Source organism: Dermacentor albipictus, chromosome 1, assembly GCF_038994185.2.
Source record: "Dermacentor albipictus isolate Rhodes 1998 colony chromosome 1, USDA_Dalb.pri_finalv2, whole genome shotgun sequence".
Classification (NCBI taxonomy): Eukaryota; Metazoa; Arthropoda; class Arachnida; order Ixodida; family Ixodidae; genus Dermacentor; species Dermacentor albipictus.
In genome coordinates this window covers 140,458,881-140,485,244 of record NC_091821.1, presented here as the reverse complement: position 1 = coordinate 140,485,244, position 26,364 = coordinate 140,458,881, and the positions used below count along the sequence as shown (strand labels likewise).

Here is a 26,364-nt window from a genome sequence, read left to right as displayed (position 1 = left end):
GTCACTGTCTCATTTATTCTGCCTCACGTCGCGCTGAGAGTCGCATATTTGCTGTTGCATGACAGTGATCAGCGGGTATATAACGAGACCTAATCATCCCTTCAAGACAGTCAAATTCGGCAGAGGCGATCAGGCGTGTCCTGCAGTCGGCAGAAAGAATGTTGAGAAAGTGGGTGCACCCTGGATGGTCCTCGAGCAGGAATTCGTTGAAGCGCAGTTCCACGCGGAACCCTGCTGGCGCCTGGATTTCGACGGAGCAGCGCTGGCTGTTGGGGTAGGCACCGGGAAAGTTGGGGCTCGACACCACGCCACGGCTGTGATCGGGGCTGAGCACCAGCGTACGGTTGCACTCCACAGTGCGCCCAACCTCCAAAGTGGCTGAGAGGAAAACCGTAAAAGCGACAGAGTGAGAACGCTACGTGGTGAAACCATTAGGACAAACGGAGCTGGTATGCGGTGCGGATGCACGGGCGACACTTAAGAACTTTAACGCCTAGTCGCCAGAGATGCTTTCTATTCCATTGCCCCACTAATGCGAAAAGTGGAAGTTCCCGTTAATTCCGCTTCTTTTAACTTCTCAGAATGATGAGAGTCGGACCGTACCCACTACTGAAGTGGCACAGCTGATTAATTTTACTCCTACTAATCCAGCAACTGAAACGTTTTCTCTATAATTGGTTACTATTTGCGCTTGCGCGCATCGTAACAACAAAAATATGTTATGTTCGAATTTTCCACACATTACAAATATTATTTATTTTTTCGCGCACATACTATTTTTCTGCACACTCGAAACGCGAAACTCGTTGTTATGTTTTGCAGAACGATCTTTTTCGGTTCCGATTTACTGGCATGTTTTAAGTGCATCATTTTTTTCAAGCACTCCTCTGTGACCACCTGCTAACGCACCTTCTAGATACTAGACAGCCTACGGAAAGACAGGGCGCGTATTTCAAATCACCATGGATTAACGCATGCAGGGTGCACGAGTTTGCGACATCGTTCTTGGGCTCCGTCCGTGTGTCAAAAACCATGCATGCGCTTGCTAAATTGAATCAGTTTTGGCAACTGAAGAATGTTTTTTAAGTGCGCTTAAATCTTGCAACGCGGAAAGTTTTCCGGGTCTTCAGAAGTAAAGAATGCGTAGAATACTGTTTTCTATGTAATTAGTGCAGCAGAGGCAGTCACCTGAAGGTGGATACTGAAAGAGCCGGTATTCAGTAAAAAAAATGAAAAATGTAAGAAATTGGAGAGGTATAGTTGAGGGTAATTGGCACATACATCAGTTTTCTAGTATCCTTTAATATGATCGTTTAGCGCTCCAGAACTATGCGCCAATTCCATTATAATTCCATTCCGTAATCTCGGGCTCTAATTCTATTTTCATTCCATATGCCCGATCGATATGTGCGATCATTTCATTCCAATTCCATATAGCGGATGTTTGAAAACGTGGAATGATTCAAAAATCATTCCAACTTCAGAGTTGCACCTCCGCATCTCTGCTGGTCATGAGAGTTCCTTTGTTCAGCTGATAGCGTCATTATTACACGTATTTTTAATGCGAACCACTGTTATGAGCTAGGCAATGGGCGAATCATGCTCATTCATATGTTACGCTTTGGTTCAGGCACGACGTGACCTAAAGTAAAAGTAAAAGAAAACGGCAGACTTCGTGCGACCTTGTAGAATCGCGACACAAACTCCAGCGAAGCAGATTTCGAAAAAAATAGTCCTTGGTGCCCCGCGCGCGAGCATATTTCTTTACTTTTTTTCTAGGGGGGGAGGGGAAGAAGCGTTTCTGGCTGCTGTGGAAGATTTTTGCAACACTCTCGCGCACCTTCATCGCCACCTCTCTCTATCGCACCGGCGCCGTTGGTGTTGAGCGGCACGACCGCTCGCAATTACCGCTCTGATGTTACGAACGCGACAGCGTTAAGAGACCCGTGTCGCGAGAAATTTGGTGTAGGCGTTGGCGGCGTTATCTCTTAGAGAAAAACAATCCTGAACCACTCATCCCGAACCACGCAGGCCCTCCGCGTGGTGCATAGGCGTTACTGAACTAATTGAATTTCTCAAAGTAAAATGCGTCAGAAAATTCGTAAAGTACGACTTACACACAACCTATAGACATGATAGGGTCGGTCCGTAATTTGAATATACAAGAAAATATCTTTCCATCACCTTAAAGACAAACCCCTTTTCCAGGTGCCGTTTGAAGTCTGTCTTAGTAGGAGCGCTGCGCCCCGCTCGGTTCCTTGTAACATATGGTACTCGCCTCTGTGCATCCACGGCAGCGGCGGCGCCCGCCATTGGAGGGGACAGAAAGAAAAAGAGCCAGAAAACTCGCCTTCGTGCATAGCGTTCACCGCCAGCGTTTCCAGGAAAAGATTATGGTTACATAAGCTGCAGTTGCCGGGAAGCGTGAGAAGCAGTCAGGGATTTTTGAATGCTATCGCGTTCCACCCTTAAAGGCGAAGTTTAATCGTCCTCAAGTTTTACTTCTGAACTCATAAAGGAACTTTAAACATACTAGAAAAAATGAGCGCTAAAATAGACGAGGGCGAAGAAAGGTGGGTACACACCACGAGTACTGCCTACATTTCTTCGTCATCGTCCTTTTTTAGCGCTGTTATTGTCAGGTATGAGCGTTCGCCAACTAGACCAGGTTTGCCTGATGACACTTTAAACTATTGATTATAAGCGTAGAGGGTCTCCCACATGTGTGCGCGTAGTTTCAAGAGATCAGTATGTTTGCAGCAATAAATCTGACATTTATTACACTATTTTAAGTAATGTTTTCAAAACTCCAGCCTAGCTTGCAAATCTTATACGATATTACCCAATGCACCTACAACTTTGCAATTCCTCCACTACATTTCTCGTAAGCGAAACATTATTTCTGCGAAGTTTGCTCTTGTTACGCATGGCAGTTTGCGATATGGCAGACGTTTTCAGCCCGACGGCAAGCATCGCTATGAAGCATCATTAGCACAAAATTGATAATTTTTCTACAGCGCTCTCAAAGGACACCCGAACCTTCAAAAAATTTCCCGCACGCTGCTCCTAAAAGGCACCTCATTGCTACCATGGTTCATCCAAATACGCTCAATTGTTCTGAAACGAAGCTCTGTAGACCATTACATCCATACAGCTCGAAAGCGCAATTACCAGAAGGTTCCTAATTTATCACCACTCGTCTAATTCCCACATGCTTTTAACTTCATCCACTGATCATTGCGACTTGCGCAGCATCCTCTCCAAATCTCGCTGCGCTTGCTTTAATTACTCTCCATAGATTTTCATGGACGCTGGAGTGAACATTTCAATCTTCTCTTAATGAGACAGCACATAAGGAAGGTGAAATGCAGTAATAATGAAACATAGAGAAATTTGGGGCTACAGTAAATATTAGATGGTGCGAGGAAATTGGAAAGGAGTAGTGGTGCTAGCACTAACGTTTGCAAATGCCATTCTGTGCTTGAAATCAAAGACCTTGTCGAGATTGGAAGTTAACCAAACCTCGGTGGGCCGATAGGAATTGGAAGCCCAATGGAAAACCACAAATGAGGCAGGGCAGGGCGAAATCGGTTGGGGTCTCGTTGGAAGTCAGAGAAGCGCAGAGCGAAATTAGCTTTGGGGAAAGACTCGGGAACATATGCATGAAAAGAAATCAGCGGCTAAAGTGCACAATATTTGTTTCTCAAAAGCGTGGACAACGAATAGAGGAAGAAGTCAGTAAACTTGGCAACCAAATAAAGGTAATCGAAAGTGTAAGCAGACAACCCGTAGACATCGAAAAGAAAGTGACGGACAGTGAATTGGGATGCAATGGATGGGTACAAAAAAATAAAGGACGTGCACGGGCACTTACAAATGCAACAAGAAAGAAATCAGGAGGGAAATCAGTGCAATAAAATAAAGGGCAGTGCTTTGCTAGAAAGGGCAAGGTGGAGCTGGCTGCCTGAAGGAAAAAAGCATACCGAAGTAAACATTCGCAAAAGGGTGAGGCATCTGCTTGCTGCAGCAAAAGTCTGGAAACGACTCAGCACATTGTAACGGAATGCCAGGATATTCAAGCAGCAAGACCCGTAATCTACCTCTCGAAGCGCTAGGTTTCAGAGCGGATGGAAGCATATGCGGAAGAACTTTGCAGTTGGCATTATTACGCTACATTGCCGAAAGATATTCCGTCAACTAGAGGTGTAATGCCATCTTACGTCTGCCCCATAGGGATGGGACAGTAAAAACTAAGTGGAAGCTAACCGGTGGAAACAGATGCTACAAGCTCATTTGCACATCCTGTCTGCAGCGATGATGATCTGCTTATCTCTCTTCTCACCAATGTCTTTGTCCAAAAATGGAATTCAATTAAAATCTACAAATTTGGGGTGCCCCTTTATTTAAAAAGAAGTAAGGCACCCGTGGAGTAAAAAAATTGCATAAATTGTAAATTGTACATGGTTTAGTGATAGGTATTTCACTCTGCACGAAGAGCCTGTCTAAAGAAAATAAAGCATGTCGAAAATTACAATTTTCAATATGTTGCCTCAAGAGAGAGATAAAAAAAGTCGCAGTTTCGCCCGAGAGGCGAAGGATCGATTGCGATAGAAAATTAGCGGACAGCTATACGAAGTTAGGATAGTAGTTTCATCGGTCGTATAATGTTATAAACATACGCATACTGACTAAACAAGCATGATGTCACGCTCGCAGAAGCAAACACGAACGCATCTCACTTTATGACAGCGGAAACTCGCTGTCAAAATGCTGGAGTCAGGACGCGTGGCAGCAGCAGTGAGAGAATTAACCTTCGTGCTGCGTCTTGCATCAACGCGAACTAAGCCGCGAAAACTCGGCGCGGACTTGCTCACCAGCTGCCGATAAGAGCGGACGTGTTTCTATCGGTCCATGAATCGAATCGGCGGATAGCACCGGCTCGCAAGCCGTCACCGTGCACCAGCCGTTGCCGCCTCATCTATTGTTGAATTCCAATGGCGGAGTCGGAGCAGCCGACGGACTCCGCGAGCGAACACTCGACTCTGGCGCAGAGCAACGCCTCCAGATCCGCGAGTGGAACACAACCTGCGCCGCCGTATTAGTACACTGTAGCCGCCGGAGCAAGGCGGAAGCGGAAGTTCTATCACGGAGTTACCCAGGATACCTTGCGTGTTGTCATTTCCTTCCGCTGTTTGCTCCCAGCACCGCCGCACCGGTCACTTGTCTCTTCAGCGCCGTTCACCTGCTTTTTTTTAAAGTTCGGAATGGATATCTCGCCAAGCGTGCAGCAGCTTTTGCTTCCTCGCGAGTTGTGACCGGTGGCGCCTCCCAGCAGACAAACGTGGTAAAGGAAATACGTCACGCAGAGTTCCGATCCACTCCACCATGATCTTAAACGTACACCCCGAAAACAACAGGGGCAGATGACAAGCGAGAGGACAATTCCTTCTTAACCAAGCCTTGGCGAACCGTGAACGCTCAGCTTTTGTGGACGCGGCGGCATACACGGGAAACAAAGCTTTCGCAGTGGCGGTTGTGGACGGCCGTGGGTCCACAAGATATGCAGCCACGGTAATTGCAAGGAAGCCTGAACAGGCCGAACAGGTTGCGATCGCTGTTGCACTCACCGACGACAATCTTTCCCATATCTACAGCGACTCCATAGCCGCTATCAGAGCTTCCCAAAAGGGCACGGTCTGCGCACAGGCTCTCAGAATTGTTTCAAAGAAAGAGATTAAGAACCACTTCATATACTGGTTCCCGGCACACTTAGGACCAAAGATCGGCGACGTCCCCAACCTTAACGAGGCGGCACACGAGGCTGCGCGCGCGCTTACAGACCGCGCGGCTTCACCCAACCACTCGGAGAATAAGGACGCGCCCACTACATACAATGAAATCACTAAACACTACTATCTACAACGCAGACAGTATAGCACGCCACACCGCACGCTCACTCGAGCTCAAGGGGTTACACTCAGAATGCTACAAACAGACACATACCCTACTCAAAACAGATTACACCATTACATGCCTGAGCTCTACGACAAGTCTCATTGCACCAATGGCAATACATCCCTTAACGTATATCATTTACTCTGGCCGTGCTCGCAAGCTCACGTAAACTACGAACAGGACAAGCGCAAGTTTGAAGAAGCAATCCGGAGCGAAGAACTCGCTCCCCAACTCTGGGCCGTCCAGCAGGTCCACGACGCCGCCAGGAAACTCAACCTCCCGGTTCCGTCGTGGGAGACGCCCACTCCATGAGAGCCCAAAGCTCTCGTGGCCTGCAGGACCTGAATAAAGTTGATTTCCTTCCTTTCTTCCACTCCGCCGATTTTGGCGGGGCATCTTTTTCTGCTCCACGGAGTGACTCCCGCTCTGAATCCCCTCCAGCTCTCTCATTGGAACACCTTACTCCCGCCCTCACTATGCCATTGGAACAAACTTGCTCCGAAACGAGCAGAAAAGCTTGCTCCGACTCCGCCATTGGAATTCAACATATGTTACGACCATGGCACCGCCCCTGGCTGAACGTTATCAGGACTAGCTGCCTGGCTCCGCAGGCAAAGGAGTGGTCTGCCAGAAGCTTTGGACGAGGCCGCGGAGTCGCCCCTCGGCTCTCGTCTTCTGGACATCATCGACGACCTGGACTGACCACCATTCCCGCCGCTCGCTTCAGAGGTATGCGCGGAATGCTCGCCAAGAGACCCCCGGCGGCTCGTTGGCTGCGTCTGGCGGCGGCAATGCGCCCTCATTTTTCACTCTTAACAGTACCGGCGCCTGCAGCGGAGCCAATGACGAAACCACCACCACTTGCCTCCCGACCGAATGGCCGTGCAAAGCGCAAGACTGATTCACACATGGATAAAGGTGCATCGTCTGCTTCAGAAACACCGGTCAGCAAGCGGGAATGCCCCTTCTCGGCGGCTTCCGCACCGTCCGGCTCCGAATTGAAGTACAAAGTAGTGGTCAAACCATGCGAATGCTTCGACGTATCAAAAGTATCAAATCGCCTCCTTCACTCAGCCAGCGACGCTTGCCTCAAAACCACTGCGTTTCAAGGCTTCTCAATTCACCATCCCAGCAGCAGCATATCCCTGTGGGTGCGTTCGCTAGTGGATGTAGACCACCTCACTCACCTGCAAGCTCTGCCACCCACAGCTGATTTTACCGTACAAGTGCAAGCGTACTTGACTTCTGGTTCGGATTTGCGTTAGAGCACTGAGTGGGCCGTTTTTTTCGGGCCCGGGCCCGGCCCGAGCCCGAAAGTGCTTTGAGGCGGCGCGCCCGAGCCCGACTCCGCAGTTTCAAACCTGATCCATACCACCCGGCCCAGTACGCCCCGTTAGCCCTTGAGCGTAAGCGAAGCATGGTCCGATTCTCGGTAATTGTGAAAATACCATCCGCGGCACATGACATTTTCTATAGTTTTGATTGCGTCAGGACTTCGTCTGGCGTTGTTGATGATGAATGAGCAAGTAAAATCGAAAGAGATGTTGTATATTCAACCTATTATACTCGTGCGTTTACGTGCGATATAGAAAGCCTGTCCTACATTTGCGAAATAGTTGCGCGGCAATATATGTTGAAGAAATAGGGCCCTACTATCGTGCACAATCGCCAACAACATTTTCTGAATATTGTATATAAAGAAGAAGAAACATTGCAACGTACAATGCCAGAGCTCAGGCGAATACACTTGGCTTGAAATTTATCGCTCTATAAAATATAAATTGATGACACGCAACGGTAACGCTCATATGGAACCATATTTACGGCGCAACAAGCAATTTTTGTTCCTTCATTGCGCTTTATTTCAATGCCGGTCGATTCCAATGGTTTAATTTTCAGGCATCAACTTTAGTACTGTGTTTAGTAATATAAGTGAAGGCGGACTGTGTCGATTTTGTTTCAACATGCAGGGTATTCAGCGCAATGTAAGTACGACATAGACTGAGTCTAGCATGTTGAGGTGTGGTAGCTCTATTTTCACTCCTGGCAAACTGGTGTAAGGCTAGAAATAATACAAAGCAATGACCACGAAAGCTGTCGCTTTGATAAATTAAATTTTTCTACCTCGTGTTAGACTTAGCAGATCTTATTCACTAGCAGTGCACTTTTCGGAACGCACTGTCGAACGCACAGACACTTGCTGTGTATGCAGGGAAGAGCTTGCTGGAGTGAAGGAAAAGGATGCTGATTTGACGTGCGCCGTCCTCCAGCATGCCCGACGTTGGATGTCACGTGATCAAAAGATAGCTAGTGCGGGAGCGAGGTGGGGGGGGGGTGAGCAAAGTGAGCGTGGTAGGGGGAGGGAAGAAGAGGCAAACGCGTTTCTCCTCCTCCGCAGTAGCACAGGCTGTGCATCGCTGTCCACGCGGCTGAGCCTATTCTGTAGATCATGTGGGGAACTAGCAACACTGAATCACATAATATGAGACTGCGAGGAGGACAAGTCTCCTCCTAACCTGATGGCCTCTCCCTCACTTGAAGCGTGGGAGGGGATGCTGCGCAGGTTTTGCCTGGACACCCGTCTCCAGGCCATAGAACGAGCTGAAGAGGTCGCCATCAAACATTGATTGACGGCCATCTGGCCCACCTGAAGAAACAACGCCTAATCATCCCACCTAACGCTGACGAAATAAAGTTTTTCCTACCTATAGTAAGCAGTTTTCAAAAGTTGCCAATAGCACACCCGGCCTGTTACGGGCCTGACCGAGGAAAGGCCCGACCCGAGCCCGAAGCTCCTTGGTCCGAGCCTGGCCAGGGTCCGCAATAGAGATAGCTTACCGACCCGAGCCCGGGTCCGTGCAGTGCTCTAACTTGCGTCGGTATGTGGTTTCTGGCGTTGACCCGGGGGAGTCACGGGAGAGCCTTATTGACGGTTTGAAGTATTCCACCCACATGGTCGAGACTGCTCGTTATACATGGTTCTCGGACGCACGTGCCTGGTCACTCTCGAAGGTACTCGGACTCCACCGAGCCGTATTACGTACTGTGGATGCACCTTACAGTTCCCTGTGTATAAGCCCGGGGTGATACACTGCTATCGGTGTTGCCGTCCCGGTCATACGCTAGCCTCGTGTTCACATCCCGCAGACGCCTCTATGTAGTCGCCCGAGACACCCACATACAAATGCGGACTCTGCCAAACGGACGATCATGACATAACGTCCAAAGATTGTTCAGTCAAACAGATGGCTATCAAATCCCGCCGCAGCCGCCAGCGCCGCCAGCAAGCATTCAATGACACCGGATGGAAGGGACAATGTCATTCCAACGAGCAATTAGTTCTCATTGCTGCCTCCCCCCAACCCCCCACCTGAATAAGACACTAACATTAACACATCCTGACATCGCTCACTACGATGGCTCGTACAGCGACATCGTCAAGCAGGCCAAAGCACGTGCACAACGTGACACGACTTTGAGTAAATTGACTGATACGACAGCAGACGATCTGGCGAAGCTGGATCAACAGATAACTCAGCCCCAAAAGGAAGTCACGCGCCTCGCCCAACGAAGAGTCATTCAATTTAGTCAATTTAGTCAAAGTCGTGTCATGCTGTGCACGTGCTTTGCCCCGCTTGACGATATCGCTGTACCCGGAGTCATCGTAGTGAGCAGTGTCAGGATGTGTTAAGGGGCCGCTATAGCTCGGGCTCAACTCCGACGCGCCTTATTCAAATACATGTAAAACGCAAAAATGCTTTTCTGAGATAACCTCTGAGCCAATTTTAATAAAATTTGTTGAATTTGAGAGAGAAGGTAAATTCTAGTGACAGTTGGAAGCGGAATTTCGATTTAGGGCCTGAATTTTGTTAAAAAGATTTTCAAAAATTCGAAAGTTCGAAAAAAAAAATAGAATCACGAAGTTTACAAGTTAATAGCTCTGCATCAAAAAACAGATATCGCGGTTCTGTAAACGGCATCCATTATATCATTGAAAGCAGACAAATTCTACATGTTAACTTACATATTACGTGAACTCGTTAGGTTGTATACAAGGGTTCTGCAAAAGCTGTATTTCCATATTACTAAATTTTTTTAGATTCATTTGTGGCATATCAATTTTGTCTGCTTTAGATGTACTATTAGATGCACTTCACCTAATTGGGGTGTCATTTTTAATTGCTGAGTTACAGCGTTGTAAACTCGCTAGTATCGTTTTTCGAAAATTTGCAATTTTTGCCAACTTTTAGCAAAAAATGAACAACCTAAATCAAGAATTCGAAACCAAGAGCCACTAGAATTTAAGCTTTTCTTTTATATGCAACAAATCTCGCCAAATTTAGTGCAGTGGTTGCAGAGAAAAAATGAATTCTCCTTTTACATGTATATAGATAGGAGCACCCGAGCTAAAGCTTCCTCTTAATGTTGGTGTGTACTTTGCCGACTGTGGCTTGGTGTTGCTTTCACAAGATATTTTGCCTTCCGAGTCAGTATGGACGAGAGCGCTGCTTGCAGTCACTGCGATGGCGAGGAGACTACAGAATACGTACTGTGTTACTGTCCTCGATAAAGCGCGCACCGGCTGTCGCTAGCGGCCGTGCTGGCACGCCTTGACGACAGGTCACCTTCAGAACAGACAGTCTTGGAATGCCGACATGAACTGACGTCACACCGAAAGCCGGTCAAGGTTTTGTTGACCCTTTTACGTGGCAGTGGCCTGTTAGAAATACTATAATGATCCCGTCCTTTTCCTTCAGGCCTTTCTTTTTGTCCCCGTACTTCTTTCCGTCTTTACTTCCTCTTTCCTTTCACCTAGTGCAGGGTAGCCGACCGGAGGCTTTAACTCCGCTTAACTTCCCTGCCCTTTTCTCATTTGGATCTCTCTCTCTCTCTCTCTCTCATTCTCGCTCGATCCGCCGGACGAAATACGACACGTGAAACAGACGTGTCGCACTCAGTTGAAGGAAAAAGCTGTTGAAGGACAGCTTTTTATCTACTGTCCCTCCATCTGTAAATGTACAGGACGGCAAATAAACAATTTCATTTCATTTCAGTACCTGCATCATCCTACGCCTGTGTATCGACACAGGCCAAGCTGAGCCCGGCTGAGCTTACCCAGTTAGCGGCCAGGCAACTGCAAGAGCTATTCAAGGTGCTACTGGCCAATCTCCCACCGCTACAACGACTGCCCCTACAGAAGCAACGCGACAGCATTGTGTCCTGCAGTGCAACTGCCAAGGGCATGTCAATAAAATAGGACAGCTTTGCCATCACCTTGCCATGGGAAAGCTCTCCGCTTGGTGCGTGCTCCTACTGGAGACGAACTCGCTTACGCGCGTCCACAGATTTACTGCATATGCTTCCTCAACCATCCCTGATCAATGCTGCAAGACAGTGCCGGGGTGCCCAGGCAAGGCTGCACTATATGTTGTGACCTCTTATCCTCAGACGCAAGTGCCCCTACTGCCATGGTGTAACGAGTGGCAAGAAGTGGTAGCAATGCTGGTTCGTCTCCTGCGCACAGACGTGATTGTGGTGTCATGTTACGTGTGTCCGTACAGTGGCAGTGCTCCTAGACTGCGGCTAGGGTGGCTAGCTCATCTTCGTTAAACTCACCATGGTTTCTCAGTGCTGATCGGGGGATACTTGAATGCGCCTCATCAGTTGTGAGGCTATATACCTTTCCTCCAATGCAATATTATGTTAGGCACGTTTACAAACGCGCAGGGTGTCCTTTTGAATACCCCGGACACTTCTACTCGCCATGATGGCTGGTACACGTGCTGTTTCCTGGGACAGAGAGGTGGACTGTTGGGGTAGTAATCGCCACCCCTTGATAATCGTTCTGTCCGCGGTCAGCCAATGCCGACTTCGCCGTCGATGCTACGTTACCAACTGAGATTTATTCCGCAAGGAATTGAATGCCTCGATCGCGGCTACACCGTCTGACCCGTTGCAGGTGTTAACCACAGCGTTGCAGGACGCCACGCAGTCCGAATGGGTGGAGGCGAACAAACCACCCCTGAATTTACATATTTTGCGTCTGTAGGCAGCACGCCGTCGTGCAGAACTAGCCTTAAACCGAGAATCGGTCGCCGCTGAACTTTATGTGAACCTAAATAGACTCACCGCATCAGACTGCCGCTGCGAGAAGCACGTGCCTCTCTCGGGAGCAGTTGGACTGGCGCGCGACGCTTGGCCCTCTTCTTCGTCTGCCTCGACCTAGCGAGCGTTCCCGAGCATGGAATTAGGCGGTCGCACGCCGGACCCAGCAGCCAGTGTATGCCTGTCTTCTTGATGTACGCAGAGCCAGTTCGCACCAGAAGTAGCCAGGTCTTTCTTCCCAGAGTACGATTGGGCGCCGCCATGATTCGACTGTCCGTATAACCTTCCTCCAGAAGCTGGCGCGACTCCCAGTCAGTCAGACATGGAAGGCATGCAAGCGCCTTTTATAATGGCATAGCTCCAGGCAGCCATTGACCAAGCAAAAATACGCAAGGCGCCCGGCCCAGATGGGATTTCTTATGAAGTGTTCAAGAAGACTGATGACCTTGCGCTGCAGTGGCTGCTTGACTTGCTTAATGTAATTTGGACGACCAGAGAGCTGCCTGAATTATGGAAGCATGTCGAGGCTGTGCCAATACCGAAGCCAGGATGGCCAACGAACAAGCTGTCTAACCTTCGGCCTATCATCCTAACGTGAGCGTTGTGCAGGCTTCTTGAACGCATGTTGGCATCGCGCATCTCCTGGTGGTTGGAAAAGCACGCCTGGTACAATCCGGCCCAGATTGACTTTCGACCGCACCTGGCACGGAAAATGGCCTAGACCATTTGACTTCCAAGGTGCTTGTGGGAGGAAGAACAGGCGGCATTCGAACCCTCCTCACCATGGATGTTCGTTCATAAAGCTTATGACAACGTTAGCCACTCAGCGATAATTCGCATAATGCAACGGCTCCAACTTTAGCCGCGTGTCTGTGACTTTGTGATGTCTTTTTTGTTGCACCGCCCCTTCTGTATCCGCGTCGGCAAGGAAAGAAGCGGACATTTTGTTTCGAAGAGGGGTGTACTACAGGGCTCGCTGCATGCTCCGATACTGTTTAACATTGCCCTATTGCCCCTCGCGTGCCAGCCCCCCCCCTCCCCCTCGCCGGTATTTCAGATACCTTCTTCCTTCTGTACGTGGACGATATGTGACAGTGTGGACACTAATTGCATGCAGACCTGCCCTGAACAAGACCTCAGAGTGGTGTACCCACATAGACTGAAACTTTCTGCTACAAAGACTTTATTCATGTTCATCGCAAGTAGACGAAGTCGCCGTCGCCTCCTGCAGACACCGATTTGTTTGAGCCTACATGGCCAAGCAATCACCACTGTATCAACAATGCGGGTTCTCGAAGTCGAACTGAACGCATCTGGCTCTGCGACTGCATGAGTTCGCTTCGCACGTCGGAAAAGCGTTAGTACCCTGCATTTATCCGCCGCATTTCTCGAAAGAACGGCGGTGCTCGAATGGCCAGCGTTTTGGTGCGGTTGATTCTTCAACCTCAGCTTGTCTATCAAGCTCAGTTTAAACGCCTCACGTAGAGATATAGAGAACTGCTTGAAACCGCGAACCGAGAGGCCATGCGGACGATCACACGCCTTCCTCGACTCACCGTTATCCCGACCCTTCAGGCGGAAGCGCAGCTGAACACGATCGATGAAATCGTGCAACATTCTCGAATGGTTTGCCGCTTAAAGAGTCAAGCTGTAGCTGCTGCAGCGTCTTTAGCCGACTACTACAATCCAACACTGCCACAGCCTGTCGCACCCTTGCTACAGATTCCGCCATAGCTTAAGACCCAGGCCAGCGACAACCGACCGCTGACTCACATGCGACAGTCCAACCATGAGGTGGCGCAGGAGCCCGCCCTCACAGCCACCAGTGACTCAGTAGCGGTATACGTACGCGCAGCTATCGATTGCGTTTTGCACACCAGCCTCGTATGCCCCACGCTACCTGACGGGCAAAAGACATGCTCCTATATTACAGAGGTACCGTTTCCCTCTGTATTGGCGGAGCTCGCAGTTATACGGGACGGTTTATCAGTCATGATACCTCAGCTACATTGCTTGCTGCCTTACAGATTTCTTATGCACACAGACTCCGCGTAGGCTGTTCAAGAGCTACGAAAAGTGACCGGCTCCCTAGATCTAGCCTCAGACGTGCACCACCTTATCGATTCGAGAACCTTTCCTGTCCGGGTACTGTGGACCGGTCGATCTGTACCTGCCCAACTGGGCGCAGATGCCGCCTGCAATCCAGCGGAAGTCCGAAACCCGCTGCCTCTACTTCGTCTTTCCCCAAAGGAAAGCTTGCTCTTGCACGAACAATTACCCCGGCGCTCCACGCGTGCACTCATCCCTCCGCGTGGATCGGACTTTCCCGGCGGCTTAACTCGCCGAGAGGAGGTTGAGCTCAGGAAGATCCGCGTGGACACCGCCTTGACTCCTGCCATCCAGGCCACTTCGACGTTCGGTGCACAGCCTCCCCCGCTGGTTTCCCTTCTGCAGATGCCCCAGCCCCCGAGACAACGCTGAGTCACCTCCTGTGGACCTGTCCGGGCCTTCACGAGGCCTGCGCCCGCCATCTGCGCGGCCTTGGCTACTACCCAGGTGGATCACCTCACCTAACACGCTGGATGCATGGACCTCTGTACCGGCCGCTCTTGAACTTCATCCAGCAAACAGAGTTAATATTTTAGAGCGCAGCTCTTTGGCGTCCGTTCCTGGGTTTCGCGTCGTCGTCGGCGTTGTCGTCGGCCTCGTAACCAGCTCGCCGACGAATCTGCTCCGCCGCCGCGCATGCGCGCTGTCGGCTCTCCGGGCGAGGGAGGATGATGGAAGGGAGGAGGAGAGACTGTGGAGGAGGGCTGGCTACACAAATGGCTCTTTGGCGTCCGTTCCTGGGTTTCGCGTCGTCGTCGGCGTTGTCGTCGGCCTCGTAACCAGCTCCGCCCCCCTTTCATCCCCCCAGCGCTAGCAGCGACCGACTGATACCGCTTTCGTGAGTCCGCTACCGCACTCACGAAAGACGTCGTGCACTTCCTGCAACTCGCATTAACCGTCCATCGATCCACACCGATGTTAGTAGTGGGGGACTTTAATGTTGACATAAAGACAAACAGCAATTTCCTAACACTTATGCGGGAGAACATCCCGTTCCTCTCGCTCGTAACGCGTCCCACGGCTGTGACAACCTCGCGAGGCACTTGTATAGATCTCGTCTTTGAGAATCAAGCATTGGTGTACCAAGTCGAACATATATCAGTCTATTTCTCCGACCACAAAGCTTCCTTCATGACTGTCAAGAACTGTTAGTGGAGTCTTTGTTAAAGGAATACGTGTGAAAAATAAAAAAAAAATTGTGTGATAGCGCATACATGTGTTGCTCGATTTCTTTGCCTCAATCTATCGAAAAGGTGAAACAGCTTATTTGCTGCGCTCAAATTTCGCATTAGGAAGTAACGTAATCGTCGGTAATTTTTTTTTATTTAATTTATGCCTAGGGCATTAGACGTCAACAGCAGCAAAAATAAAGAACACAATGCGCGGCGGGTTTTGTCGCCGTCGCAGATGGCTTTCAAGATACAGCGGCTCGGAGTAAAACGCCCCCCCCCCCCGCCCTCCCTACCATCTCCCAGAGATTTGAGCGCGACAGAAGACCGCGCTTCCTTCCCGCTTTCCTCTCGTGCGCCCGCGAGGTTAAGCCGCGATTACCGGCTCACCTGCAGACGTTTTCACTCGCACATACAGCATACGGTGCGCGGCGATTTCATGGCCCTTGGATTTTCTACGGAACCTCGCGACGACGGCGACGACAGAAATGTACCTGGAGTGTCCATATAAATGAATAAAAATTGACTCGCCATCCCGGCCCAGCGAAGGCGGATGTCCAGCGAAGCTGTTGCAAAACCACCACTACAACTTCTGAGGGAGATAGGCGATGCTTAATTTATGGTTCTGATGCTTGTTTTGAGCTTGTTCTTTATTGAAACGTATACTGTTCTGTGTATTGTATGGGTGATTTCAACGAATGTATGCACTGTTCGCTTCAATTTGCTGAGCGACTGTAGCCTCTGCCTTTCAGGGGTATGAGATGAACCATTGCATTTTTGCTTGCTTTGAGGGTATGAGCCATAGCTGATTATGATAGGTGCTTCTTTTGAGCTTGTTCTTCATTGAAACGTACGCTGTTCTGCACGTTGTAAGCATGATTAGAATGAATGTATGCGCTGTTCGCTTCACTTTGCTGAGTGCTTGTAGCGATTGCAATACGAGGGAGATAAGCAATTGCATTTTTGCTTGCTTAGAGGGGTATGAGCCATTGCCGATTATGATAATTTCTGCTCACGGATGGACGCGAAAAATGCCGACCACCGAGAGGCTAACAACTTCACTGTATAAATCTCGCAATATTGCACAGAAGTGTAGATAATGTAGATCAGATTAGCTCTAGCAGGCTAGGTGACCGTTTGTCGTCGCTTAGTTTCGAAGGAGACGCCAATAGAGATCATAATCATCATCATGTGCCGCTGCATACAAGCTCTACGCTGAAGTTGGCGGAGCCGCTTTACATTGTTAAGGAGTTTCTAGGAGTTTCCAAGGGTATAACTAGAGTACTCAAGGGCTTTAAGGCAGAGTGTTGGGCTAGCTGGAATTTAGACAGAGACGTGCTCCAGCGCCTAAGAAAAAATTGGAGGACGCTTAAGCTTCGCCTTCAAGAGTGGGACGCGATAGCGTTCCCGTCGACCCGCCAAGGGGTATAAGACAATGCGCTACGGCACAGCGATCACTTACGATGCGCCCCGCATCGGACTTAGCGCCCACCTATCACGCGGTGAGCGTCGAGCAACGCAGCGTTCGGCGCGGCAACGAAACGTGCGCCTGAGCGAACGGAACGAACCAAAGAACTCGTTGTCTCGGAGGGGAAACGATCTACGCCAGCCAAACGTCGTGATCGGCACGGGCAGAGAGATAGATAGTAATCTAAACCGGGAGCACGGCGAAGCGTCGTCAGGGGAGAGGGAGTCCCGCGACGCGCCTGGCAGCGGTCCCAATGCGCGCGCGGCGCGCCTCCTGTCGGGGCAGCGCCGTACATTGAGAGGAGGGGGTCTTCTGTGTTTGCCGCAAGATGGCTCTGCGTGTGCGGAAAGCGCAGAAGAAATGCAGCGGAAACGCACTTCGCAACTCGTGTAATTGTGACTTCTGTACGTTACATGTTCATAATTACCGATATACACCGCAGTATAACTTTCCACGGCTCGTTTCGAAGGCAACACCGCATTCACTAGAGGCGCGTTTGCACCACTTGGAAGCATCGAACTCGTGGCTGAGTGGTAGCGTCTCCGTCTCACACTCCGGAGACCCTGGTTCGATTCCCACCGGGCCAATCTTGGAAATTGCTTTTTATTTATGAAGCGCCTGCCGTGATTTATCGCTCACGGTCAACGCCGCAAACGCCGACACCGACGCCGACGACACCGGCTTTTCTGCGACACGAGCTCCTTAACGCTATCGCGTTAAAATAAGGTAAGCAGTGTGTTCAATGGGGCTGGTTGGTTCATCTTTAGAATAAAAACAGGAACAGCGCAACATAGGACGAGCGAGTAAAGAGCACAGAACAGAGCGCTGTCCTCTGTTTTGCGCTCTGTTCTCTGCTATTTACTCTCTCGCGCTGTGTTGCGCTGTTCCTGTTTTTATTCTAAGAGAAATAAAAAAAGAGGGGCACAGACAAGAGGACGACAGGAAAGGTACCAACGCTCTACCTTTGCTGTCGTCCTTTTGTCTCTGCGCCTCTTCACGTTTTTCTTATGTGCTGGAACACGTCTTTGTCCTACTCAAGGGACCTTTTAGAAATGGCGTAGGAGTCTCTAAACAGTTTAAAGAAGGGTACTGGTTTTGGCGAGTCTAAGCAAGAGGAGGAGTTGGTGGCCTTCGTAGTTGGTGTTCGCTGTATAGTTTAATTATAGGAATCAAAAGGTTGTCGGTGTTGAGAGCGCTTTCATTATTATGAAATGCAAGCGTAGCATAACCTTAAACAACACCATATAGACTTAATAGAAAAATTCGAAGAGCTGAGAAACTGCACTAGTCAGTAGTAGTCAGTGGCCTCTCGTCAAAAACTGGGCCCTTAATCAGAATGCTCTTTGTATTCGAAATGATTCGCAATGCAGGCACCGGCCAATCGTGATGGCCGGTATATTGCCAGTAAAGACGAACAATCAATGATAAACGGTTCTTAATATTAAAAAGTTTTGTGAACACGGCCCCAGCGAGCTACTGCACCAAGCTTCTAAAAAAAAAAAATTGGACTGATTCCTCCACGTGCGGTTTCCCGCCTTGTGCCTCCTAGGGCGCGTCCGGTGGAGTGTGTTTCCCTTACCACCTTGGCGCAGCCGCTGGCAGACGAACGGGTTGGCGACCGCACAGTGCCGGTCGTTCCAGAAGAAGGTGGCCGTGCGCCCCTGGCCCTTGCTGGGGAACAGGAACACGTCGCGCACCTCGACGCAGTCCTGCTGCGCCAGGCCGTCGTCGCTGGGCTGGGCGCCATAGCCGCCGTGACTGCTCCAGCCAGGGAACCAATCTGCGAGGGCCGCGTGCAGTTCATCTGATTTAGCCCGCGCACGCCACAAGTCCTCAACTCGCGGTTAGGCCTGCAATGCCTGTAGTGTATCCGCAGTGCATTGTGCAGCTCATCGAACGCACGTGCCTCCAGTAGTCAAGATAGTCACAGTAAACCTCCAAGTACCCGAAGCAGGAGCCCGAGGCCGACAGAAAAATATGCATTTGTTTGTGAACAATGATTGGCTACCGTCGCTTCAGTGACTTCGGCGTGCTTAACATGAAGACATAACTCTACAGACTACCTCGACCACTCACAATGACATGGTGACTGTCCCAAGTGCTAGACCTTGCCTCCCGTTCTAGTGCCTGTGGTGATACTACATGCGTGTTTGCGACTTGTGTTAGAGTGTATATTGTTTGTTATTATTTTGATCTCGCTTTATCTTGCGATTATGTTATGAAAAGCGCATTTCAAGATTTTAAAACAGACGGCTTTAAAAAGGCCTACATTTCCAATGACAGTACACAGGGTTGCAGCAAGTACAGACGCGAGCACAACAGAAACGCACAGGTCAACGCTGGACTTACAACTGAAGTTTATCGCGAATACATTCAATAAATCTCAGCCCCGCATGCGTAGAAAACCAAGAACAATAACAAGGTTTAAAATAAAAGTTCAACGCAAAAAAAGCCTAGTCACACCCCCTCCCGACAAGTGCCACAACACGCGGATTAGCGTGGCCAATTTAAAAATTTAAATAATCTTATCAGTGAGATCGACCGAAGGTTCACTCACACATGAATGTGCACCAACTTTCTGATATGGAACGCTTCGCTTATTTCTTTTTCCAGTCTTCTACGCTCTCTCCCCACAATCGAACTACTGTCAAAAATCACCGCCCTAGCACTCCGTACAGATGGTTAACCAGCGAAGCTCAAACGTGCGGCCCCGGTGTTTATCACTGTAATTATCCCGGCGGTTCATTAAAAGATGGCTTAGTAGCCTGCCGGATCCTCTGTACGCAGTTGCTGCTTGTGCTCGGCTGCACGAGCTTGTTCTCGTGCCCAGGCTGCACCATCGGCATGGCCTAGACGAGCTCGTTCCCGGTTCTCCTCGCGGCTTTGCTGATAAAAAGGTGCCTGCTCCTAGGAGTACGTACGACGCGTGGCCTACCAATTTCGGAGCCGGAGAGAAACTGCTGCGCGCGCGCTCGGCTGCCACCGAGAGAAACGACGTCACTACTGGCGCAGCTAATCCAACACGACCTAGATAGCACAAGGCCTCTTCACTCCAGTTCATGACATCATGTTACCTGGCCCGACTGCTAGAGAATCTAATAGGGATGCTTCCGAGTAGGCAACAGTGATTTTGACGTCACGGCTTTCATCATGCCAGCCTTGTCAATGGAAATTTCGGGCCAGGTAGCCTGACGTTATGCATCGGAGTAAACAGGCCTTGTGCTATCAAGGTGGTTTTGGCTAATCGTGCGCATCTCTTTCTCAATTGTTTTTTGTCGCGCATGCGCACGGATTTGCGCCGGAGGAGTTTTCGGCGGACAGGCGACCGACAAACGGAAGGGTGGACGGACGAATCGGCTAGCCATATCCAGCTTCGCTGTAAAACTGGTCGGTATTCGCAGTTTTTGCAATGCAAGGGCAAGTTCCCTCCTGTATGAGTAGAAAGAAAATTGCGGTGCTCATACATGCGCTCATTGATACTACGGCCCGCCTGGCAAACGTAGGAACGTCCACTTGAGCGAGGTATGTGATACATGACCGATGAGGCATACTTCTCTTGAGAAAAAAGTGGTGTGCTTTGTTCCACAGCAATTGCTCACATCTTTCTTCTCCCCTTTTATGCTTTGCACAACCTTACCAGTTTGCTCGGCGCAGAAAACACCAGCGTGATGTCATTCCTAGTGGCCACACGCTTAAGGTTATGAGAAAGGCCATGCAAATAAGGAATCACTACGAGCTTCTTTTCATTTAAAGGATTCATTGTCGTCCGCGGTTTTCACGGGTTTCATTTTCGTCATTTTTCTAAAAAAAATTTTCAGCCACAACTGTTAAAAGTGAGGCTGGGTACCCTGCCTACGTTGACCTCGCCTTGTGGGCATCAAAAATCTCCTGCAATGAGTGGGTACAGCTCTTGCTTAGAGAATTCGTGAAGCACAAGGAAGCCATACCTTGCTAAATAATTTAGAGTGGGACGATTCGTACGGGAGGAGCGCTTTTTTTCGATTTAGGAAAGTAACGCCAACATACATGACCATCACTAAAATTTAATTTCCAAACCGAGAAATCCATTGAAGCTTTCTTTGCAGAGTTCATAAGTGCACCTAAGATGCCGAGACGACTCTTCAAAACACGTTAAAATCCTTCTCGCATTCATAGGCTATCATTGGAATGTAATGCAAAAGGATAGAAAGTTGGGCGAGTTGGTACGGTAACATGATCTTGGATTGTAGCGCGATGTGACACGGACAACGACTAGAAGCAGACAGGACGAGCGCTCATGCTGTCTGCTTCTAGTCTGTGTCCGTGTTCCTTCGCGCTACAATCCAATATCATCGGAATGTAACCTTAAATGTCTAAAAAATCATCCACATACCTAGAAATTTGCATAATTAGTTTGTACTGTAGCCTGTTAATTACATTACTGTCAAATGTAGATAAAAGAACATGATACAGTACAGGAGCAACCATAGATCCGATGCAAATGCCTTTTTTCTGAATTAGGACATCCACGTTAAAAGGCACTATAGTATTTGACAGGTAAAACGGGAGAAGTTCGATAAAAGAATCAAGTTACAGAGCGCATGAATTCACAAAGCCTACTTCCCCTTGTTCTTCAATGAGATCGCGTACAGCTGCAAGCAGGTCCTCATGCGAGATAGAAAAAAAACGAGCCCTCAATATCTACAGACATCACATCATTGGCACATATCTCACTTGACTTCAACCTGTCCACGACTTCCAAGGGCATGTGGCGCTCTTTAATGAGCCTCTTTGACGCCAAATTGGGTCACTGGAAATGTGCAATTAGGTATGTACCGAACTTAAAATATACAGTATATCATCATCAATTACTCACCCACCATAGGAGAGATTGCTAATCGCATTAACGTCGCCATGTATCTCCAAAGATAGATACACAGCCATTTTTTGCTGCTTCTTTTACATGCATCAGTGCTCGCGTGAGGAGTTTTGCGTCCACATTAGTTTGGCATTCGTAACGGGCATAAGCGCCTAAGGCGCAGGTGGAGTCAAGAAGACAGGTTTCTTTCACCATCTGCACTGTATTAACGAGCTCTCTGAACAGAGAATAGTGTACTGAGTTAATCCTGCAGGTCCGTAGTTTTTAGCTTATCTTGCGGAATCACAAGAAAGTCCAGCCAAGAAAAAAAAAAACACAATTAACCATGGATGCAGAGGAGGAAAACAGCGAGAAAGAGACAGAAGTTTATTTATAGAACATGCAGACAGGTCGCCCTAAGCTGATGCGCTCTAAGCTGCTGCTCTGCACCGGGAAAAAGGGAAATAGTACGAAATTATAAGGATTACTGATGGTGAGGAGAAGGGGAGGACTGGAGACGTATATACTGTATCGTAATCTGATAGTACGCTTACCAGCGCAAACCCACGTCACTATTTGTACTCGGCACGAGCCGTGCCCTTTCTCTTTACTTCTCCCTCTTTGCTCTTGGCGTGTCTTTATAAGCAAGCGCAATAAAGGACGCAAGCAGTTTTTCGCCCTTCACCATGTCGGCCTGGTCAATGCTTCGCACACGCCCATAACGCACGCAACGTTACATATACTGGACGAATAGGAAGTACATTTTGCCAGCTACTGGCGGACCAATGGCCTTGCACGCAACTGCGGTCTGTTTCTCCACCCGAGCCATGTTTTCGAGAGTCGGGCGAAAAGTTACGCATTAAAGACATAGTGCTAGCCTTTCTTTAGACAGCCAAATGACGTGTTCGAAGCAGGTTGTTGCTGCGCACTGCAAATAATTAAACCGGGGCCAAAAAAAAAATGAAATGAAAACTCGCGTTGTTATACTGGCTCTTATTTCACAATGTAGACGCAGAAGCGAAGGGCCTTTTTCCTCGAAGCGAAATTGCAAAATTGCTGCGTCGCTCCCACGAAGGCAGCGAGCGTTGTTGTCCTCGTCAAAGCGCCGAGAGGCTACTCTCGCCCGCACCGGGACAGGCACGTGGCTTCGTTCCGCGCGCTGCTGCTGCACATGAGCGCGTTTGTGGCTCCATGTTTGCGCCGCTAACGGCCTCCCGGGAGGCCAATTATGAGAGACCCGGTCTTCCCCGGCTAGTGCAAGCTAACGTTGCACTGCAAGAGACACCTCCTTTGTGCCAGGCATGCAAGTGTAGAGGCGCATGTTAAAAAGGCAAGAGAATGAAGCATCTTTCTTAATCAATGTGCGCACTGCGAGAAGGCCGGAAAACATTTTAAGTTCACTTATATTTAATTAGCTTAACTCGAATCCCCTTGCAAGCGATGAAAGGTCTTCCACAACAGCACAGCCAGGTTTTTGCAAGCCCTAATGAACTCGACTTAACGACCAAACGCTAATTACGTTGCTAAAGGTCGTACAGGTTTTCCTAGATGGCGAGAGTGTGTAAACATTTACGGGAAGCTAACCAAGTTTTCTGCAAAACGTCAACAACCAGCTTGGTTTTTTTTTATCCATATGCTTCATTCAACGAGCCTTAACGGTTACGCAGCTAACCAAACAGAAACGTATGCATCTTTTTTGGCGGAATAACAAACGATAAAATAAGGAACATGGATAAATATTCGGAGATTAAGCCGCTGTTTTGCTTTTATGTTAAGCGTGTAGTGTAAGCACAGATCCAAAACAAAGCTAATGTATACCTTTATCACGTTATTTGCTTCGAGCTTCGCTCGAAGGCAATAACGTGACAGCCCTTTTACAGACAGCCAATTTACAGACAGCCCTTACGAAGCGAAACTTCGTTGCGTGCGCTACAGCAAAAGCTGCTTACGAGCCATAACTGCCGACATGGCACCAGCGGAAATCGTGAACTAATAAGGATATAGCCCTAACCTGTGCTTGGTAAAAGTTGTTATTCTCGTAAAAGTCACCTGTCTCTAAAGCAGTTAATGTACATCAGCCTAGCCAAGCTCAGAAGGAGACAAGAAAAGACAGAAAGAAAGGAAGGAAGAAAGAAATGCCATTCCCGCCTTTCACCATACAGGACATGCCTTCAGTTCAGTACATATACGAATAGTACGTTGCTTACATCAGCCGAATAAAACGCATGTTTTCCCCTGCATAACCCTTGCCTCCTTTTCCGTTTTTGTTTTTCTTGCGCGGCTCTTCTTATGATCAAGTGAAAGAGCCTACAGCCCCAGAACCGCCAACGCCCCTTCAGCCCTCTCCCTCACCTTTCTTCCTTCCCCTTAAAGAAATGCTGCTTAAGATATACCGCAGCAGAATGAAAAGAATGCGCCACGCTAAGCCAAAAAACGCAATTACCCGGAAATCTATTTTAGGTTTGCCTCTGCCACGCGATCGTCAGCGAACCGTCTGCTTTTGCTGGCCCGCTCCTCCTTTGCTTGCGCGCCGCGTGGGTTCTGCGAGGCCCATCGTTTTCTTTTTAAAGCCGCTTTTATTCCCGTCCTCCTCCGATGTCGGACGACGATTCGACGTGCTGAATTATTTATGTCAGTGCGCGCTCCCGTTTAATACTTTCGCGTCGGTGCATTCCATGGCGGCGCACAGACATTGAATCGTCTCCCCCCTCTCTCATTTCTCGTTGCTGCTTCCCTTTTTGAGTGCCCGATAGGCCGCGAGATTCGTGGAGAAAGTCGCGATTCTGCCGAACCGCTGCACAAGGCGCTGTTAAACACAGGGGCACGTTGCCCTCTCTCTCTCTCTCTCTCTCTCTCTCTCTCTCTCTCTCTATATATATATATATATATATATATATATATATATATATATATATATATATATATATATATATATATATATATATATATATATATATATATATATATATATATATATATATACGAACACACATATATATATATATATATATATATATATATATATATATATATATGTGTGTGCGTGTGTGTGTGTGTGTGTGTGTGTGTATACGTTTATATATGGAAGTTGGGGCAGCACAACAAAGAGGAAACATCAGCGACGAGAAACTGAGAAACTAAAAAGAAAAAAAAAACTACACGCGAGGTCCAAAGGGACGGCTGCGTTCCTGGGCCGCACGCACAGCATTCCACAACTTATTGCGGCCACACAGCACGATGCACACCATACGCGCAGGTGGCTTCACTGCTTTGCGCGCCGCGTTTGAACTTGGAAAGAGTAAACGCGAAAACATGAGCGAGCGGAAATGGAAGCTTAGAGGAGCGCGCTTTATGTGGCGAACGAACAAGCATTTGCCGGCTCCCCGCGGCCATGCACGCTTGCTTGGGATACGAGGACGCACTTGTCGCGAGATACCGTGGTGCATCCATGGCGCGAGAGTGAAAAAAGGATTTGAAATATAATAGATTTCAAATAAATATATAAATGAAAAAAGATGAAAAAGAAGGTATGCGGCGGGATTAACAAAGACAGAGGGTGACACGTATTCCTGCGTTATACGGCTCAAAATTTTCTAGTGCTTGCTTGAAAGCCGCGTGAAAAACGCTCTTTGCTGGTGCACTTGTTGGTGCTTTCATACTTGGCCATTATTTTTACTCGGTGCGCAACAACACGGTAATTAAATTCAGTGGTGCTGAAGCGCAAACGCGCACGAGCTCCCGTGACGCATTTACTCATCTGTCTGCATGTGAACGCCGGGACCAGCCACAGCTCATGCAAGGCACGCCGTGCCTGCAGGTGCGGTTGTTCTATATGCCAGAGAAAGTGAACGTTCTTGTATTCACCCCCCCCCCAAAAAAAAAAAAACCTTGACGCGCAAGTCGAGAGCGGCGAATTGCCTAGTGGCTATGGCGTTGCGCTGCTGAGCTCGCGGGTTCGATTCCGGCCACGGCAAGCCGCATTATACGACGGGGACGGAATGAGAACACGCTCGTGTACCGTGCATTGGGTGCACGTTAAGGAACCCGAAATGGTCAAAATTAATTCGCCCGTCGTGCCTCGTAATCGTGTCCTTGTTCTGGCACGTAAGACTCCGGAATTTAATTCTCTGAGAGCGGCATTGTGCATTTTCTTTACCTTCACTAACGGCACTTTCCCAGTTGTAACAATGGCAAAAGTGCAGAAAAGGAAGGAAGCCTTGGATTGCACGTGACCTGGTCGGGCGAATCAAGGCACGAAATAGGCTTTTCTCCAAGTTTATAAAATCTAAAGACTTGACAGTTCTGAAAGGGCATAAAAAGTTAGAAATCAATTAGGTGCAGATATAAGAAAATCTAGAATTCAATATTACGTTCATAAATTTTCAGATATCTCCTTTGACCCTCAAAAAACGTGGCGTACAGTCAAAGATCTTCTACAGAAATCAGAAAAAAATATACCCACACAAATGACAATTGGAGGGACGGTTCTGAGTGGTAAAGCTCTTTCCAATGAGTTCAACAGACATATTTTGGCATTCGGAGATTTTCCTGCAGGAACGCCCAGAAATATTGGAAAATGCATGGAATATACTCTTCAGCACAGCCTTTTCTTATATCCAGCTACTTCTGCAGAGATTAATGATATTATATTAGGTTTCAAAAAATAACTGTTTTTTTATTGAAATTAATATTAGGAGAGGTTGGCGCCTTTACGGTGGCAC

General features: G+C 48.6%; 1 protein-coding gene across 1 annotated transcript in view; it reads right to left on the bottom strand.

The window, feature by feature from the left end:
- The window catches only part of LOC135900044 (uncharacterized), a 554,543-nt gene that overhangs the window by 78,810 nt on the left and 449,369 nt on the right, over positions 1-26,364 (bottom strand). The window contains exons 9-10 of the mRNA XM_065429465.1: positions 18,386-18,586; positions 180-378 (exon numbers count right to left, since the gene is read on the bottom strand). Coding sequence (XP_065285537.1) covers positions 180-378; positions 18,386-18,586 — 400 coding nt within the window. The remainder of the gene's footprint in view (positions 1-179; positions 379-18,385; positions 18,587-26,364) is intronic.